The sequence below is a fragment of the Mytilus californianus genome, unplaced genomic scaffold (genome assembly GCF_021869535.1).
Source record: "Mytilus californianus isolate M0D057914Y unplaced genomic scaffold, xbMytCali1.0.p SCAF_7, whole genome shotgun sequence".
Lineage (NCBI taxonomy): Eukaryota > Metazoa > Mollusca > Bivalvia > Mytilida > Mytilidae > Mytilus > Mytilus californianus.
The window spans coordinates 89,369,409-89,390,424 of NW_026262723.1; the positions used below are offsets into that span (position 1 = coordinate 89,369,409).

A 21,016-nucleotide genomic window follows, 5' to 3' on the forward strand; every position below is an offset into this window, starting at 1 on the left:
AAGTGGTATGATATATTTAGTAATGCCCCTCCCCCCTTTTTCCCCTTAAATGCACTATTCTCGTGTGAATTTGTTAAATAATTGTTTCAAGTCTTACATAAGAAACCCGAGACTATTTATCTATGTCTAACTTAAAGGCATGCACTTTCCTGCAATATGAGTTTGAAGAGCTTCCGAAAACAAGAGGCTACCAAGAGCCTGAAACGCTCACCTGGTTAAAAAAAATGCCTATTTGATATTAATATTTGTTTTCATTATTACTATCAGTTATGTTTGCTTATTTGTAGGTCATATATTGTGGCATTCTTGTAGGTCTGGCACTAATGATCATAATTTACTGTTTACAGTTTATGCCTATCTTTTAATTTTTTTTAAATTAAAAAAATCATTTAATTAATGGCAATAAATCATATAACTAGTGTGATAATTTAGTCATGTTGACTTTCTTGCAGATCTTATTTTGCCGATCTTTTTTCACGTATTTAAAGTTTCAGACCTATAATTTTGACAAAAATTCAAAAATGGATAAAAATCATCAATCAGGGGAAATAAATTCTATAAGGAGTCAGTTGACAATTTCAGATACGATGACTGATTTGTAGATCTTTCCTAGTGTGTTGAACATTCTTGCTATATACTGTTGCTCTCTCTCTATCTTTGTTTTAGCATACAATGGGTAAAAATTGTCATTCAAGAGCAACAACTCATAAAAGGATTCAGTTGACAATTTTGGCTATGTTGACTTATTTGTAGATCTGATTGTGCCTAACATTGCTAGTTACAATTTCTCTCTGCCTTTAAAGTTTCTGCAATAAAATGAAAAAAGGATATAAACCATCTTTCAAGGGTAATAACTCCTATAAGCAATCAATTGACAATTTCGGCAAAGTTGACTTATTTGTAGATCTTATTTTGCTAAACACGTTTGCTTTTTACAATTTCTCTTTATTAATGATAGTTTCTGCAAAAAAAGCAAAACATGAGTATACTTAGTCTTTCAAGGGCAATAACTCCTATAAGGGTTCTATTGATGATTCATCCATGTTGGCTTATTTGTAGATCATTCTGTTGAACATTTTTACTATTAAACGATTCTCTCCATCAACTATAAAAATCCAAAGAGAGTACACATCACAATGTAAAGGCAATAACTCCTATTAGGGCTCATTTGACAAATACCAACAACTGCGAAATTTGCTAAGATTTTATATTTAAGGGGCAATAACTCATAATTGGGTCGTCGGAATTTTCTTCACATTCCACAGGAGATAAACCTTGGCCCCTGCTGATCACTGAGATTTACCCGTGTCAGATTTGCTCCGAGTTACTTCTTAAATTTTAAAAAAATTAACCAGAAACTCGTCCGATTTTCTGCAAATTCCGCATGAGATAGGATTAACCTGCTGATAAATTTTCCCTGTGTCACATTTGCTTTTACTGGTCAAATTAGTTTTTGAGATATAAGCAAATAACAGCATTTTTTCCCGTATGCTTTATTTTTAGCCATGGCTGTCATGTTCTTTATATTCAGTCCATGTTTGATTGAAATTAGTCCAGTGGTTACAGATGAAAAGATCTTTGAAAAAAACTCATTCCGTTGACGGACGGGTGGACGGAAAACTGACGACGGACACACTCACATGGCCTTTTACGAAAGATGAGCTAAAATTGTTTCATACATTTTTGCAAGGATTTTTATAGTACTTTTAAAATCGTTGATTTTACTCCAAAAAAAATAATAATTTATCAGTTAATACAGTTACTTTAGAACGTTGAAAATTACATGAGAATACGAAAATATAAGCATACGTTTTATTAGTAGCTTTGCATCAATGGCGACGCCCATGTAAACCGGAAGCGGTGAATTGTTTCATCACATTGCTTGGAGAACTGTGTGTTTGTTTGTTGTCTTAACAGAAATTGGATAAGTATGTATCTTTTACAAAAACGAATACAATATCTATTGCATAAAATCAGAGGAATGGAGACATTTACTACCGTTTTAGTCCGTTACATGTAGCCAACAATCAAGTTGCAATCCAAAACGAAACTACTGGTTTTTACATGATTTGAACACTTTTAATTGTATGTTAAGATAACACTTTTAACTTAGGTCACAGTATAAATTTAATTGCTTTAGGTGTAAGTGTTGACAATAATCAATCAGATCACAGTCACGTCTCGGTCCTTACAGCTGAATGTGCTGGATCAGCTCCTGTTTATCCGTAAACTACAACATGTTATACTGCTCAGATGGTTCAACGACAAACTAGTTTATGAGACACCATACAGTAGGCCCGCGTTAGCAATACTCTGAAACCCATTGTGGATGGGGGAGTGTCATATGCTGCCCAGACGTCCGAGGGCATGCTGTATCGTAGTTAAGTGCAGTAGCACACATTTTCACTCTACAATGTACATGCCCTTAAATGTTAATTGAATTGACATGAATTAGGCCGATAGTTTTCTTGTTTGAATTGTTTCACATTTTTCTTGTTGGGGCCTTTTATAGCTGACTATACATTATGTTTTTTTTTATTATTGAAGGCCATACAGTGACCTATATTTGCATATATTCACGTCATTTTTACTCGGGTGGATAGTTGTCTCATTGGCAATCCTATAACATCTTTTTATTTTGAAAATAACAGAAAACATCTAGTTTTTATGTTTCATTTTCTTTCACAGGTACAACTTAGGAATGGCAAATCCATTAGCAGGATTGGCAGTGGTTGGTGTAGGATTAGCCTTGCTGATGAATTTTTCCATTCATAAGATTGAAGAAGGTATAAAATTTATGATGAAACAGTAAAGCAAGGTTAACATTCATTCATCATCACAAGCAGCTCCAGTTGAAGCATACTATGTTCCTGATCTAATTATATTAAAATAATACAAATAAAATAATAAACAACCTTTCTATTATTCTTTGTATAGTTCATACTTTTCTGACCAATTGTTTATTTTCAATAAAAAATGTGTCCAGATATCCACAAGTCCTATTGGATGCAGATACATCTTATTATGTAGTGTATGTACCTTCACAAACCTCTGTTTTTTTAAATAATACATAAAAAGGAATTATCAAAAATACTGTAAAAAAAAATGGACCAACACCAATACCAAACATCCGACTTCTTTGAAAAAATGGAATTATTGACAGAAACAAAAACACATGGCAGCAAATGTCGTCGAATTAAACCAGTGTTTCTTTCTCGAGAGTCTCCCTCTTTATAAAAATGAGATGTGGTATGATTGCTAAATGAGACAGCTATCCACCAGAGTCAAAATAACGTAGATGTAAGTAACTAAAGTTCACTATACTGCCAATATAGACCATATATGTCGTAAAAGAAAAACACACAGAGCAGTCCAGCTACAGACATGGCGTCCACTACATTACATCCTGTGAAGCTGTATGGGTAAGTTGACATTAGAAATGCTTAACAGGGATCACTACCTATATTAAGATTTCAACAATCATTATTGAGGATTATTATGTATAGGAATGATTGAGGTTGTGGTTTAATGTGGTACATTGTATTATTCTATTTTCAGGACATGTTGGTGTGTATTATAGGGTGAGTCAGTAGATAAATTGACAGTAAGGTACAGTAAAGATTAAAGGCCTTGATGGTGCATGTGACATTAGTCAGTTTGAATAATAGGAAATAAAAATAATTTATACCAATATATTTGGCGATTAAGCGCTTAGTGTTTCATCTTGACATTTTGTGGTAGTCTTCATTAATACTAAAAGAACGTACAGCTTCAATCAGCATTGAGGAAAACTTATTGGATTTAATATAAATTCACAGAATAACTTTCATTGAAATCTATATTTGGTGATATTAACATAAAAATATATAAAGTAATAAATAGATTAAATGTAATAGTTTGATGATTATTGTCATTAGTTGTCCTACATGTATATTGAATTTTATGTGATTTATTATAAGGATCATAAATTGTAACACATAAACAGTTACGGGACAAACAAACCACTTTAAAATGAAACTAGCTGCCAATAAACCCACAGCCTATTAAAGGTTAGAGTAAATAAAAATGTTAAAGAAAAAATAGTAATAAGTGGGCTTAATTGACAGTTGTTATCATGAGTCCAGCTGGCAGATGTGCCTTAATCAAAGGGATAGTTGTGTATTTTCAGTATATCCCAATGTTCATGTTAGTTGACTTGTATTACTGTTTTCATACTGTCTAAGTGGGACCTTGTGGTACATTGAAATGATTCTAGTGGTCCAGGATTCAACATCCACTAATTATGATATGATATTGGTAATTGTAGGGAGGTGCTCTACTGACGACTACCAGTGCGCCAGGATTTCATTTTATGGTTCCATTCATTACATCTTTTAAAGCTGTACAGGTAAGTTGTTTTAAAGTGTACAGGTAAGTTGTTTTAAAGTGTACAGGTAAGTTGAGGTTAGAAATAATTAACAATAGATCAGTGTATATACTATAAATTAGGATTCTGTGTTAGACAAAAGTTTATCCTTCAGAGCAGGGGGATATAACAATGTATTCTTTTTACACCTGTCTGTCCATCATATTTTTCTCTGGAATTACAAACCAGAGATTCCTGAATTTCAGTACCAGGCTTTATGTGAGCATGCTATACTGTTTGATGCTTTTTCAAATTCATCGCTCAGCAACTTCCTGTGTACTGAATACTTATATTTTCCAAAAAATAACAGCCGTTGTGTGATATTTTAGTTGCATTTTTCTAGAGAACTACAAATAAGAGCTGCATGAAATTTGTAATGAAGCTTCATGTGAACATGCAATGCCATGCAGTGCAATTTCATATGCATTGCACTTTAACTTCATATTAACTGAAGACTTTAAAGAGGGGTATCATAAGTGAGGAACAACTCTTTAATTCGTTTTCTTTAAAAACTGTAGCTTAACATTGTTAATCTTGAACACACTAGTTTTAAAATGTTTATGTTGAAATCTGTGGTATTAAATTGTTTGTCTTTGAAGACTGTAGCATTACATTGTTTTTCTTAAAGACATTACAATGTTTATTTGTAGACATAACATTGCTCATCTTGAAGACATTAAATTGTTTGTCTTAAAGACATTACATTGTTTATTTGTAGACATAATATTGCTTATCTTGAAGAAATTAAATTGTTTGTCTTAAAGACATTACAATGTTTATTTGTAGACATAACATTGCTTATCTTGAAGACATTAAATTGTTTGTCCTAAAGACATTACAATGTTTATTTGTAGACATAACATTGCTTATCTTGAAGACATTAAATTGTTTGTCCTAAAGACATTACATTGTTTATTTGTAGACATAACATTGCTTATCTTGAAGACATTAAATTGTTTGTCTTAAAGACATTACAATGTTTATTTGCAGACATTACATTGTTTGTCTTAAAGACATTACATTGTTTTTCTTAACGACATTACATTGTTTATCTTAAAGACATTACAATGTTTATTTGTAGACAACACTACAGACAGATGAAGTAAAGAATGTTCCTTGTGGTACTAGGTAGGCCTTTGTTATATATAAATATAATTAAAATATTTCACAAATAAGATTGATAAAATTACACCATGAACTAAAGTATAACTGTAATAAATTACTAATGCAAATTGAGAAAGGAATTCCTTAACAATACACAGAAAGGTTAACAGGAATTGTTTCACTGTAATTTGGCATGAAATTTATCTGTATTTTACAATAAAGCGTCTAAAAAGGGGAACACATGCATATTGTGTAGTAATTAAAAACACAAGTTTATCTTGTGGAAAAAATTTTCTTTTGAAATTGAATTTCTATCTTTTGTTTAATTATTCTTCAAACAGAGATCCACGGATTTACGTTTCAGAAACATTTTTTTTGTATTTTTGAAACAGCAATCCAAGAATTTATGTATTCAAGGAAATATCTTTCTTGCTCTATTGATTGTGATTTAAAAATTCAGGCATACTCTTTCAACTTTAGACAATTAAGTTGTTTCTACAGATTAAATGTTCAGTTTGAAACAAAAATTCGAATATTTATGATAAATATAAGGTTTTCGATCAACTACCTTTGATTGTTAGTCCAAGTATTTCAAAAATCACATTCTGAAGATTTTTGTCTATATTGACCTTCTAAAGTCAAGACTGGTATACATTTTTAGCCAGAACTCGTATTTTCTTCTGGCTAAGCTGGGATGGTGTGTATGTCTAGTGAGGCCCAATCTCCATGTATGCATTAGTGTAATATTTGTTGTTGGAAATGACTTCTGTTATTTTATGGCATCAAACTTGTTAACTTTTTTCATGTTTAATATTTTCAGTGGTGGTGTTATTATTTTCTTTGATCGAGTTGAAGTGGTTAACAAACTGAATATAGATTCTGTTTATGACATTGTAAGGAATTACACTGCAGATTACGACAAAACTCTCATCTACAACAAAGTACATCACGAGTTGAACCAGTTCTGTAGTATACACACCTTGCAGGAAGTCTACATAGATTTATTCGGTAGGTATAATTGTATGGGCCATAAGGTAAGGACAGAGTAAATGAAAAAAAATTTCTTCATTGTTCATTAGCGCTGTTGTGTAAACAATAAATAAGAAGTAACCATAACTTAGTAGGTAAAAGTGTGTTGGTCAGGACAGGGAATAAGCTTAGATTTTAACTTGATTTTTATTAGGGCCCCGCCGAATTGCGTCCGTAACACAAATCGTGTCCGCTCTATATCTAGAGAACCGTTATGATTTCAAAGTTTATACTTGACATGTATATTAACCAACACCAGAGGGTGTGTCATAATGTATGTTCAACTTCCTAGGTCAAAGGTCGAGGTCAAAAACTTTGGTTTAAGTTGACTACCCCATGTCCTATGGTAAAATTGTGTCTGCTCTATATCTTGAGAAACTTTATGATTTCAAAGATTATACTTGATATGTATATTAACCAACACCAGAGGGTGTGTCATAATGTATGTACAACTTCCTAGGTCAAAGGTCAAGGTCAAAAACTTTGGTTTTAGTTGACAACCCCATGTCCTATGGTAAATATTGTGTCCGCTTTATATCTTGAGAACCATTATGATTTCAAAGTTTATACTTGATATGTATATAAACCAACACCAGAGGGTGTGTCATAATTTATGTACAACTTCCTAGGTCAAAGGTCAAGGTCAAAAACTTTTGTTTCATTTGACAACCCCATGTCCAATGATAAAGATACAAATTTTTTACCACACATTATTCACAGCGGGGCCCACAGAGATGGCTCCCATCTCAATGATATCTAGTTTCATTTATATTCATATTAACAATATTTTGTTTACCAGTATATTAAATGACTTCTCTCTGTACCATCATACTTTGGTATATACCAGAGATTGATCCAGTAAATGATAAAAATGAAAACATACATGTTGTAATGAAATTAATAATAAATTTTATTTCTGTACAGATCAGATAGATGAGAATCTACGTACAGCCCTGCAGGGGGATTTAGGAAACATGGCACCAGGTTTATCTGTACAAGCAGTTCGAGTCACAAAACCTAAAATTCCAGAACAGATCAGAAAAAATTATGAATCTATGTAAGTGTTTATCATAAGAGCAGTAAAAAAATTGCTACATTTGTGTTTACATTTGATCAAGGATATATTATTTATGATCTTGCAAGAATATTACATGGGAATATAGTTTGTTCATCTTTACAAAATACAAATTGTCCACATATTTTTTTGCAAGACCTAAGAGCCTTGAGTTGATTTTTATGCTCCAGCCATAGCTGAGGGGGCATTAAATTTTACCCTTGTCCATCTGTACGTCCGTACTTCCTGAAGCTGAATTTTTCGTTTCCGTTCTCTAACTTTAGTTTGCTTCAACCAAATGTTATGAATCGTATACACAATGCTTATTACCACAAAACACAGATCAAGTTTGAATTTTGGTGGCATCACTTTTACCTTTCTAGAGTTATGCCCCTTTACAAATGGAAAAATTGCTGAATTTTTCGTTTCCATTTTCTAACAAGTTTGCCTCAACCAAATTTTATGAAACTTATACACAATGCTTATTACCACAAAACTCAGATCAAGTACGTGATTGGGTAGCATCACTTTTACCCTTCTTGAGTTATGTCCCTTTATAACATTATATGCAAGCAGGGGCATCATCTGCCCCATTTATTTTGTATGAACTTGATGCATCTTGTAACAGATTTTCTTTTCCAAAATCTTCAACAATTCAAAGCAATTATTGTTTTCTGCACTTGTTTCTCATTTCCAAGTTGTTTTTGTTTGATTGCTGCTGTATAATTGGTAATCATAATTCATGTTTTTTGCACTGTGTGAAATATATTTAACAAAATCGTGTCCTTTTCTTAAAAATTTATTAAGAGTTTGTAAATACCCGGTAATCTTCAGAATTGCTGTAATTTTTATTCCGAGCTTTGACATTTCTGTCATTTGGAAACATATTTTGAAAATAATGGCTTATATTTGATTTCAGGGAAGGAGAGAAAACAAAGCTACTTATTTCTGTTCAAAAACAGAAAGTAGTTGAGAAAGAGGCAGAAACAGAGAGGAAAAGAGCTGTTATAGGTAGGTACAAAAAGTAATTCAGTAATTGAATTCCCAGTCTGATGGTTGAGGGTAAATTTTACTTAGGCAAACCAGAATATATCTAGTAACATGGTCATTGTAAGACAGAAGTCTGAAGTAATGGTGTATCATTTCAACAAAGTTTAAAAGAACAGTTTTCATGAGAAAAACATGAAATGGACATTCTTATTCCAAATTTTTATGGTCTAGTGATCACTTATTTGAAGTCATGCATGGATTAAATCGTTACTGGATTTATAGTTTTAATTCTACTGGTGTAACTCTGCTATATTCCCATGTTTTAGCTCACTTGTAAATTATAACTGATATAACTATAACAGGTGAGAATATTAATCTTCCTCTATATTGTCTCTATTTAATCATTTCTCTTACAGAAACTCTTTCAATTAGGAACTATTGGTTTAATATTGCTAATATTGTATTAAACAAGATTTTTTGACACTTTACAGAGGCAGAAAAAGTTGCTCAGGTATCCAAAATTCAGTGGCAGCAAAAAATAACTGAGAAAGAATCACAAAAGAAGATATCAGAAATAGAAGGTATGATTGAAAGGAAATATTAGAAAATGGTCATCGTTATAGCAACACAGTTACATAAGTGTACCAAGGAAATTGTGTTACTACATCAATTCCTTGTTAAATGGCATTGCAGTTAATTAGCAATTTAAATCTTAAAATTACAGTTATTAGGATAGCTTATAAATGGAAATGTTTTTAATTCTGTAATTTGAAAAAAAAATGATATGTTTTAATATATTACAAAAGAAATGCTTTCGAAATAAAATGACATCCAAAATAAATAAAAAATCAGTGAAATTTTTGCTGATAGTCATAGTATGATGACAAAATATTATAGCTAATTTCCTAATGCTTGTAGAGTAAGATTTTGGTTGGCTTGTTTGCTTTGTATAAAGGTTTGCTCGAGTATTGTAATAATTAAGATTGATAACTGCAAACAATAGAAATATCTTAATTATTACAATACTTGAGAAACGTATTTACAAACAAAGCAAGCAAGCCAACTTAAGTCTCACTCTACAAGCATTAGGAAATTAGCTCTAATAAATTCAGATCATATCTCATAGATACTGTGGTAGGAGATACCTGGTTGTTATATTTTCAATCATATTGCAATACATGTGTTGTACTGGCAATACTGTTAATTCAGACTTTCATTAGGTTATATATTTATATTGGAAATCTTTCACAACTGCTTATTATTCAACATTTATTAATGTGATTCCAGTGCATGTTTATTGAGATATTACTAGAGGGGAATATTAAGGAACCAGCACTAGCCAATGTTTCTCCCTTCCAAATTGAAATATATGAACATCACATCAGGCGGAAATTTTACATTCTCTAATGCTCTTATGGGTTGAAATAATGATACATTTACAACCCTGACCTGAACGATTGAACAACATTCATTGTACTATTTTTAGATGCTACCCATTTAGCTAAAGAAAGAGCCAGAGCAGATGCTGAATTCTATAGAGCAAAGAAAGAAGCAGAGGCTAATTCAGTATGTATCAAATAATTAACAAGGAATAATTGCTGTATAAGAGGGAAAAAAAGCAGCATGGTTGACCCAGTCGAATTTTATCATTTTGTCATTTAAATCACTAAAATTTTAAACTGCTTCATTCCACAAATCTTTATTAAATGTAATACTAAAATAGATTTAAAAAGTGCATGTAGTTCATGCAGTTAAACTGTTGATACAGGTTTGTTTATGCAGTGACTTTTAGTATGAATTTGACAGTTTGAAAATATTACCTGGACTTTCAAATTCTCCAAAAATTACCGAAATTGCATGAAAAAATTTCCAGATCCTTGGGACACATATGCCTTTTTGAAGCCATACTCAGTAGTTTATGGGTACATGTATGCCCTCTACTAAGCCATGCTCAGTAGTTGTCTTAATAGATACACATATGCTCTCTATAGTAATTTTAATTTCCAGCATTTTATGGGAGATATTGGACTTTGATATTTTTAGACAATTGTACCACAATGACTTCAAGTTTGGCTTATTGAATAACAGCAACAAATACAAAAGCTTGAAATACTCTTTATTATGTAACCTATGTTACTATTATACAACTCTATACTCAACACTCAATTCAATTCCTCATTTACACAGCGACTCGGGACATTGGCTATGGTGTAGCAATTTTGTTTGTAATATTTCTAAATATGGCAATATTGTTTTGAAACTAAATGTAGTTAGAAAACAAACTTGTTTGAATTTATAGGCTAAACTTACTGACCAGTACCTAGAGATGTTACGTTACCAAGCCATTACTACCAATACAAAGATATACTTTGGTAATAGCATTCCTCAGATGTTTATGGATCCAAGTGGAGTTGTCCAAACTTCTCAAGTAAAGGGTACTGCATCAAAAGTTTCTGAAAATAGTGAGTAAACTTTTACCTACATTCATGAAAGTTTTGAAAACTGTATATTATAACATGAAAGGGTATAGAGTGGGGTGCCCATATTCACCCTATAAACCATTCATTTTCACCTACTGGCAATCTTAAATTCAAACTTCGGCAACTTATTATGCAATTTTCTTAAAGTTAACTAGTAAACTTACACGCTTGATGAAGGATTATCCTCAAGACATTTGTTTTTAGGTCTACAGATTAAAGCAAACTTGAAATGAAATTAAGTATTTCGAATACCATAGGGTAATCTATGACTAGAAAATATTCTTCAACCATGTTATATTTAACAACATGTAAATGTGTGCAATTTGTCAGAAGCCATTTATGCACAATACGGATAGAAAACTGACATAAAATATTTGCACACTCAATGTGCATGCATATTTTACCAGAGATTTTTAATATTTCCATTTAACAGATTACATAAACACTCTGAGCTGCATTTTTTTTTCAAAAGAAGCGCCTGCATATATTTCAAATAAATAAATGAACTGTTCAGGAGGACTTCAACAGACATGAAAAGAAAGGAATTTACAGTTAAAAGTTGAATTATATTATTTGTGAATACAAAAAGATTTTTTTATTCATTGAGCAGAAGAAAGCTAAATATATTTGAATCATTATTAATGACATGATTGAAACTATACAGAATTTCTGATGTGTAATAATAGGGTCTGAAAATTTGCAAAATGAAATTAGTTGATGTTTGACATTTTCGCCTTTGATTTACCGAATATTTTGTTCATACTGTCAAAATTTATGAAGCATCTTATGTTGAGGGAGTTTCAAGTTAAGAAGGAGTGTGTTCATTCATGATGCTTTATTGCTTTGCTTTCCAGTGAAAACATCACTATTTTAACATTGATACATTTATTTTGGCAAGTTTACTCTCGTTTACCTTCGAAACGTTTGAATACATTCAGTGCATATGAATTGTTGATATGGACACTGTTCAAGCAAACAAATATTGAACTTCTATCTTGGCATGCATTGAGAAAAAGCACAATACTTTTCCAGAGAAAATTGGAAAACAGCCAAAATATGTCTACGGCGAATATGAGCCACCCATTCTATATTAAGTTATTGAGATTTAAGATACAGCATTGACTTCAAAGTGGAAACAGCCAGACAATTGATAATTCTTATTTTCATCCAACTTGAACAGAGTGTTTTAATTTGATGCTGTCTTTCAATCAGTTGCTAAAGTAATGGAACAGAAGTAGCATTTATCAAGTTGTTATTGTAGCTATAAATTACATTTTAGCTCACCTGGCCAGGAGGGCCACGTGAGCTATAACCATCACTTGGTGTTAGTCATTGTCAGTTGTCCTTGTTAACTTTTACAAAAATCTTCTCCTCTGAAACCACTTGACCAATTTCTATCAAACTTTAAATGAATGATCCTCAGGGTATCTAGACTAAAGTAATAGAAAGGTAGAAACTGAAATTAGAAAAAAAAAATGATCATCAATTCAAGATCTACAAAAATACCAATATGACCAAATCCATTGGATAACTGTATATGAGCTATTGCCCTTAAATGGTGATTTTTGACTACTTTTCAAGTTTTTGCCTTTTACATGTATTATTTCATTTTTTGACAGGGAAGCTATTCAGGCTCTTAGGAGCCCTTTGTCAATTTTATATATGCTCTAAGTGATTGGTAAAGAAAATCTTTACTTATATTTCGTCTTCATTCTGATATAAAAAAATTGATATTAAAAACTGAAATGTTCTTTTTCTTTCAGAATAAAATCTTTAGAAGAAGACAATCATCTGTGATACCAACTAATAGAACCAAAACTGAAATGTCATTTCAAAAAGTAGAACTGAAATGGAAATGTCATAACTTAGAATTTAACCAAAATATAAAACCTTACAAAAAAATGAGACTAAAGCAAAATGCAATTTGTGATTTCAAGATGTTGATACTTAAATCAATTTAACTTTTTTAGGATTGACATATTCCAGTGTTTCACTATTCTCATATCTTTTTGTGCCATTTGAATTTTGTTTATAAAGTTATAATGACTTATTGAAATACACCAGACATTATCCCTCATACTGTAAGTTTTAATAAAGTAAATAATTGGACAGCACTAAAAGTTTTTTTAATATTGAGTTTGCAATCATACCTCAATTCAAGCTAAAGTATGTTGCTAAATTTTTTATTTAAAAAGTATTACATATGAAATACAAAATTGCATACTTTAGGTTTTATTATTATAGTTTCTTTCAGTTTTTTAAATAATTGATTGTTGTTGAAAATGATAAATTAATTCCAACTTATTTTCAGTCTGACCTTCTTCTGTTTTCATGTCAGAAGTGGCTTATTGTTTTCAAAAATTGTAAAGTAAATATTTAGAACATAACATTCATGTGTATACAATAAATTTTGTTAATTAAATTTTCATGTAATGTTTCAAATTATGTTCAAACAACAAACAGTTGTGAAAAATATTCTGTAACTTTAATTTTTAGCAGGTTTTAAATATTTTGTGCAGAACAGATGAGGCATTCAAACAAGTTTGACACACTGTTTCAAAATTTTGAAGGTTTGTTGGTCTTTTGAATTGTGTACACAATATTGTAAACTTATATGTAATCACATTCTTCATGCATATATATATATAATGCTAAAGGTGTAATTGGAAATCTCTAAAATTTAATGTTATTGAATGTCTTTTATATTTTTTGTACAATAATTTCTTACATACCATAATGACAAAAGTGCCTTTGTACGATTACTGTTGTTGAGATTGTCAGATATTTATACAGTTGTGATTACCTGTATGTTAAATGTATGTCATCTGCAATCAAAATATATACTTTGCTCTAATGTTGGAATAAGCAAAAATTATCTGAGCAAGACCTTTCATCAAAGTGTTTAAAAGATAATATGTATATTGTTTATGTGAATTATCTTAGCTGTTAAAAGAATCCAAGAACACTACTTGGGGATGTTCATAAAGGAATATCATCTAAAAGGGAGATACTCAAATTTACTTGCATCAGTATTGTGGGACATTGGGTATCTTTTTGGGTGTTCATTCACACTTCTAGTTTTCATTGAGTTTGTGGTTTATCAGAACCTCAACTATAGCTACCCAACTAAATGCATATTCCTATTAATTGTTGAATATAAAGCCTAAAACTACATATAAAATAATCCTTTAACCAATGAATATTTTCAGGAACCATGAAAATTAGAATCAACGAATAGAATTAGTATAATGTTTATTAAGCATTCATAGTCAAATGAAAAAATATTTTTATTCTATGAATGTTAATAAATATGTTTAATCTGAAATTACATTAAGTTCAAGTTTTGTTTAGTTTTAGCTAGAAATTTTAACAAAAATAATTGTCAATAGTTTGGGATTTCCCAATGTATTTTGTATAAAGGATCCTTGTAGAATGATTCTAAAACATACTTGAAAAAAAAATAATATTATTTTATACATTGTTTATATGATTTTTGTGATCTCATTCATTAAACCAAGAGTTGTGATGGGGTTGTTATTGTATCTTAGAAGCTTATATATACTAGTTTAATCAACAGAAGTGACTGAAGTTTTCTGATGGGAATTTTTCTTACTTGCATTAGGAAGTATTGAAAAGAGAGTATACTAAAGTTAAATACCATGTTTCATGTGTCAAAACTATCAACAGTATCAACACACACCAGAAACTAAATAGCAAGGGTCATGTGTCACCACTGTATCAACAAAATTGGAACCAGCTACTTAATAGCAAGTGTCATGTCTTACCACTGTGTATTAACTTACATTTAGTAATAAAAAGTATGACATGTGTCACCCCTGCATATCAACTTGCATGGTATTAGATAGAATGTGTTATGAGCATGTGTCATGTGTAATCATTGTTTCAAATTACACAAGCTACAATGATTGTGTTAGGCAAGTAACACATTATGGTGGCAGCAGTTCTCACATTTTGGTGGCAGCGGTGGCATGAATAAATACATTTTTATATATGGTACTAATATTATAGCCAATGGCATATGACATTCATAAAGGTTAGGTGATGATCAGTTTATCTGCACTACTAGTATTTACTGTCACAAACATCATTTGTCAAACTCGTTCTGTTGGATATAACTCAGCAGCTCATCAATCATTATATATCATACTCTTATGTAAGCAGTATTTATAATTTTTATGTACATTCTGATCACACTTAAAGAGAGGTGGGATGTTTAAAAATCTTAAGAACTATTCCATTTAATAGTCAATTCTTACTTCATTTTCTATGAATTTACTTGATATTTTTTAAATCAAATAGTCATTTATAAAAGGGATGTAAATTATTTGTGTGAGATTTGTATCAGCCTTTCAAACAAGAATTTTAGATTTAGACAGAACAAAACAAAATTTGATATACAAGGCAGTGCTGTGTTAACAACTAATTTCTAGGCATTGATAGATAATACACTAGACATTGTACTAGAAGCTTTTCAGAGACCATTTTTTGGGGCAGTTTTATGATGATGTGCTAGGCTTTTGTTAAGGGGATTTTTTTTTTAGAAAATACTTCATCTGATTATTGGTTGAATATAATATTTAGAAAATACTTCATCTGATTATTGGTAGAATATAATTTTTAGAAAATACTTCATCTGATTATTGGTAGAATATAATAAAGTAGAGGGTATTTAAAATAATATGTTTTACATTGTTACTTTTGTTCTGTCAATACAAAATACATTGTAAAATTTTATTGATTTATAAAGAGAGGCAATAAAATCATAATGTCTGATGTGATGATGTCAAATTATGTCTTTATTATCTAAAAAAATTTACAAATTCATGTAAATATTTATTTTATGCCTTTTTACATGATATTTGTATTCAGAAAGCACTTACGGATTAGCCAAGTATTATGAGCAGGTATAAATATACTAATTATCAGTATCTATATATGAGAATACTTTTTTTTTATATTATATTATTTGTAAGTTTGTCCATGCATGCACGGTACTTTGTCAATTATAGGTGGGCATGACAGTGATTATAGAATTACACAAAAAGATATAACTTGTACAGTTTAATATGACCATTTTAAGGTGAACAAATATAATATTTTCTATAAAAATGGGGGGAGGGGCTAATTAGACATACTCCCTATCCTTCATAATAATTTGACATCTACCCATAACCTATGAAATAGGTACACATATAGTAATGTTAAGTATGGATATATCTGCACAAGCTATATTTTTTTTATATTTTTCTTATTGCTAAAACCATTCCATAACTTGAGTGTTAATTTATCTTAAAACTTGTATAGGAATGAATGATAAAATTGTATACCTGTGTAAATTACTGTTCAGTGTTTTAGTATGGTGAGCTAAAATGGTCTATAAAAAAACAGGTGAATCGCTTGAATATCCACAAGTAGTTTTGAATTTTTCGCTAAAATGTCTGCGTCTATTTATAAATAGAAACATCAGCAATGATATTTTTTTTTAAATTGAATGAAAATATTTAATTTATATGAAATCCCATATCTTGTTTGTGCTCACAAGCATTTGTTACATACATGTGTTATGTAGTAAATTGCAAAATATGTGTAAAACAGATTATTACTGTTCAGACAGTTTATTGCCTTTCATTTGTTTTTACGTGCTTTGATTGATTGATTAATTGATTGGTGTTTAATGCCACTTTCAGCACTATTGGGCTATTTGGTGGCTTCAGTTTTTATTGGTGGAGGAAGCCAGAGTGCCCAGAGAGAACCACCAACCTTCAAACTTGCTTTGAAGTTGAAATTATCCAAAACAAGACACTATATTGATCCCTATGTTTGTTTAGGTTGTTTATCATTTTTATGTAATGCTCAAGTAGACTAGATTTTTTTTATAATCATAATCAGACTATTATCCTGCACAGTGTGGTGCTTTGTGTTGTTTATTGCAATATGTATATGAGTGTATGTTAAATGTTTATTAAATGTATGTTAAAAAGAGAGCATTGTTATTTAAACATTCATTATGTTTGATACAGATAAGAAGTTGTTATTCATCAAGTCATATTGTTTAATACCAGTAATAACTTTTAAAACAAATATTTTAACCAGTATGAAGCTACATTTCATTCCAGTTAGTTAGACATATTTTGTTTTTCATCCCAAACAATGCATTTTTTGTGATACATTTTTTGCCCTGGTTGTCTTTTAAGAAAGAAAAAAAGATAAACTATAACAAATCTATCACAGCAAATGGAATATTTGGAAGGAAAGAGTATTTCGACTGGATAAAATAGCTTCATTTCTGCTTTAACAGAGCACTGCAAAGAGTTATAAATTAATGTGTCTTCATATAAATATACAATGGAGAGCAAACTGAGATCTGTAAAATTATAGATATAGATTAATTTTACATCAGTTTAATATGAAAACATGACAAAAATGGTAAAACATTTCTTTGAAATCCTAAACAAAATTTATAGTATAAATCATGCTAAATACTGTTGCAATTTACAAAATAATGCAATGGCAGAGATAATTGATTCAACTACTTTTTAAACTTTTTAATTGCCAGTCTTTGTAAGAATCAGGCAATTTAGAAGAATGTCAAAACAGTGCAGAAAAAAACCACCAACCTAACCATCTTATTTTGAAGTTACCCTCATCCTGAGTTAGAAATGGTAGGTCTTTTGTTTCTGCGTGTTTGGTCATTTGAGAAATCTCTAGATAACTTTTGGTTTAGAATGATAGTAAATTACAAAGTTGGCTCCCCCTTAATTGTTAATTTCTTGTGTATTTCAACCAAATTATATCTTGAAATACCAGAACAGGAAAAGTAAACGAATGTTATATTCATGCACCATTATACATTTTGAACATAAATAAATGTAAACTTGAGTGGGTTTGTGTTTGTCATGTTTTCACCATTACCTGATTCTTAGGCAGATTGGCACCTAAACAAAACCAATTACTGGTAGCTATATTTATTTCCATTGATAATTTTTTTACCATAGTGTAAAAAATCTGTTAACTTTGAAAAAAGATTTTCTATTTTACACCAGTATAAAAGATTGACATTTTATAGAAGATAGCGGAGTTTATAGATATAAAAGTGCTGTTATGTTGAAAATTAAAATTTAAGTGTTACTAGAGTTGAAAATATTATGAGAAACAAAACATTGCCTATATGATTGCTAACCACATTATTTTACATACTATCTATAGTGTCAGGTACTAGTGTATAAAATCATTCTTTCTAATAAAACCAATATACTTATGTTTTTGTATATAATATATAATGCCAGTATAATTATGATTTTATGGTTATTTCTTTTGGATATTTTGGTTTGCTTGATTGGTCTTCATTTATTTTAGGGAACCCAGTCTATATAGGGCTTTACTAAACTATCCCTTATTCTAAACCTAACCCATACCCAACCTAATCCTAACCCTTTCCCTGTCCCTTTATCATAACCCTAACTCTATATTTAAATTGAATCCTAACCCTGAAGTACAGAGGGAAATTGAATGAGGAATGTCAATGAGTAAAGCAAGAGTTAGTTTTATGTTTTTTTGTTACCTGTAAGTTTTTATCAAAGTACATATCACTGATACTGGAGTAGACCCTTATCTGGCAAGCTAGATGTCAGTTATACATTTATTGTGTTGACTTGGCAAAAAGGAAGACTTATGTATGTTAGTTTCCACCGGCAGTCAACAATTTGTTTAAGTTTGTGATTAGGTCAGTTTAAGGGGAACCACTTATATTTGGTATGCAGTTGTATAAGAATTGGCACATAATCGTATTTCCATGTAAACTATTTTGGTCCTGCCAGCTCAGTCATGGTTTATTGCCTTTGAAACTTATGCATTGGTCACATGTTAAAGTTTGTGATTAGGTCAGTTTAAGGGGAACCACTAATGATAAGTCAATTATATTTGGTATGCAGTTGTTTAAGCATTGGCACATCTCTTTTCAATGGAGATTATTTGGCCCTTCTCCCTCAGTCATGGTCTATTTACTGAAATTTTGCATAAATTACGTATTAAAAGGTTGTGATTAGGTTAGTTTAAGGGGAACCCCCTTTGAGAGGTCAATGATATTAAGTATACAGTTGTATAAGCATTAACACATCTCATTTCTATGGAAATTAGTTGGCCCTGCCCCTTTTGCATAGTTTACAGGTTAAAAGTTTGTAATTAGGTTAATTTATTTATGGGGAACAAGTTATGGAGACCATTTCTTACAGAAACTTTAAAAAATTTAATGAGACAAATTTTTTAAGTGACTTATCTGTTGCACCTTTTGATAAAATTGAACATGAAAGTCACCCAAATACATGTATTCAAATGTGGTATGACATATTCAATGGAGTTCTAGACAAACATGCACCTATTGTTACTAAAAGAGTAAAAAGAGATAGACAACCTGAATGGTTCACAAATGAAATTATATATGCCAGGAAAATGAGAGAGAAATACCATAAACTAAGAATGTGGTCCGAGTTCAAATTTTGGAGAAACAGGACAAAACACATAATTGATGAGTCTAAAAGAAATTTTTATTCAAAGATGGTAAAATATTCAAAAGCATCAAAAGATTTGTGGAAATGTATTCACAGTCTAAACCCATCCCAACAAGAAAAAACATATGAGCTTTTAAATGAAGATGGTGTTACAGTGCTCCAGCTAGAAATCAAAAGGGGCAGGGTGCCAGTGGAGGGCAGGGCACTTTTTTATGAAAGGAAAAGGCACTGCTCATTTCTTTTGTCTACGTTTCTATGTGTATCACGAGTTCACATTCTTTTTTTTACTGTATATGTTGTTAATAAAGATGCATAAGTTGTTGTTTTGATTATTTATTCTATAAAATTCTAACAATGTTAGAACTAAAAATGTCAGTGACATTTGTAATGTTTTTAATAAGTTCTTTACGTCATGTATTGAAAACCTTAGAACTGATAGATGTATGAGCAATAATCATGATTATGCAAGATTAACTAAATTTGTACAAAAGAAATTTACTAAGTTTAAACAAGTAAAATTCTCAATTCCACCAGTCACAATAAATAATCTACTTAATGAGATTATCAAACTTGACATTAATAAATCCACTGGATCTGATAACATAGGACCAAAATTTTTAAAATTTAGTGCTCCTTTCATAACTTCATCTTTAACTTACATTTTTAACAGAATAATAGATACAAGTACCTTGCCCACTGTTCTAAAGAATGCAAGAGTAACTCCTGTTTTTAAAGCTGGGGAAAATTCATGGCAACAAATTATAGACCAATTTCTATACATGCTGTTATATCAAAACTTTTAGAAAAGCATGTTTCAAAACATTTGTATGACTATCTAAAAAGATTTAATCTTTTACCTAGCACAGTCTGGGTTTAGACAAGAACACTCTTGCCAAACTGCCCTGTTCTTCCCAGTCCTGTTGGATTTTAAGAAAGCCTTTGATGTAGTAGATCATGATATTCTCTGTAAAAATTTATGGATTTGATAATGCTGCTGTTTCTTTTTTCAAATCCTATTTGAATGCAAGAACTCAACAAGTACAAATTGGTAATGCTCATTTTGAAAAACTTTATATCAAGTATGGTGTCCCCCAAGGCTCCATATTGGGGCCCCTTCTGTTTATTTTATAATAAATGACCTTCCTATCTATATGAAAAATTGTTGCACTGATTTATATGCTGATGATTCAACTTTACATCTTTTTAGTAGTTGTTATCAAACTCTACAGTCAAAGGTACAAGAAGATTTGCATGGTGTTGAGGAATGTAGTAATGATAACAATATGTTCATCAATAAAAATAAAACAAAATATATGATTATTGGAACAAAGCAAAAAGCAATGCCACATTACAGTGAAAGTTGTTTAACTATTAATAATCAAGTAATACAAACTTCCACATGCAAAAGTCTCTTAGGCATTAATAT

At 30.7% G+C, this 21,016-nt stretch overlaps 1 protein-coding gene across 1 annotated transcript; it reads left to right on the forward strand.

Annotated features, from left to right (window-relative positions):
• Positions 1 to 1,832: 1,832 nt before the first annotated feature.
• On the forward strand, positions 1,833 to 18,341 carry LOC127710072 (erlin-2-B-like). The gene is made up of 12 exons (XM_052215803.1): positions 1,833 to 1,928; positions 2,689 to 2,786; positions 3,559 to 3,581; positions 4,307 to 4,387; positions 5,487 to 5,533; positions 6,330 to 6,517; positions 7,463 to 7,595; positions 8,512 to 8,603; positions 9,074 to 9,163; positions 10,069 to 10,148; positions 10,882 to 11,044; positions 12,826 to 18,341. Exons 2-12 carry the CDS (start codon positions 2,702 to 2,704, stop codon positions 12,828 to 12,830), a joined length of 987 nt encoding a protein of 328 aa, XP_052071763.1. The 5' UTR covers positions 1,833 to 1,928; positions 2,689 to 2,701; the 3' UTR covers positions 12,831 to 18,341.
• The last annotated feature ends 2,675 nt before the right edge of the window (positions 18,342 to 21,016 follow it).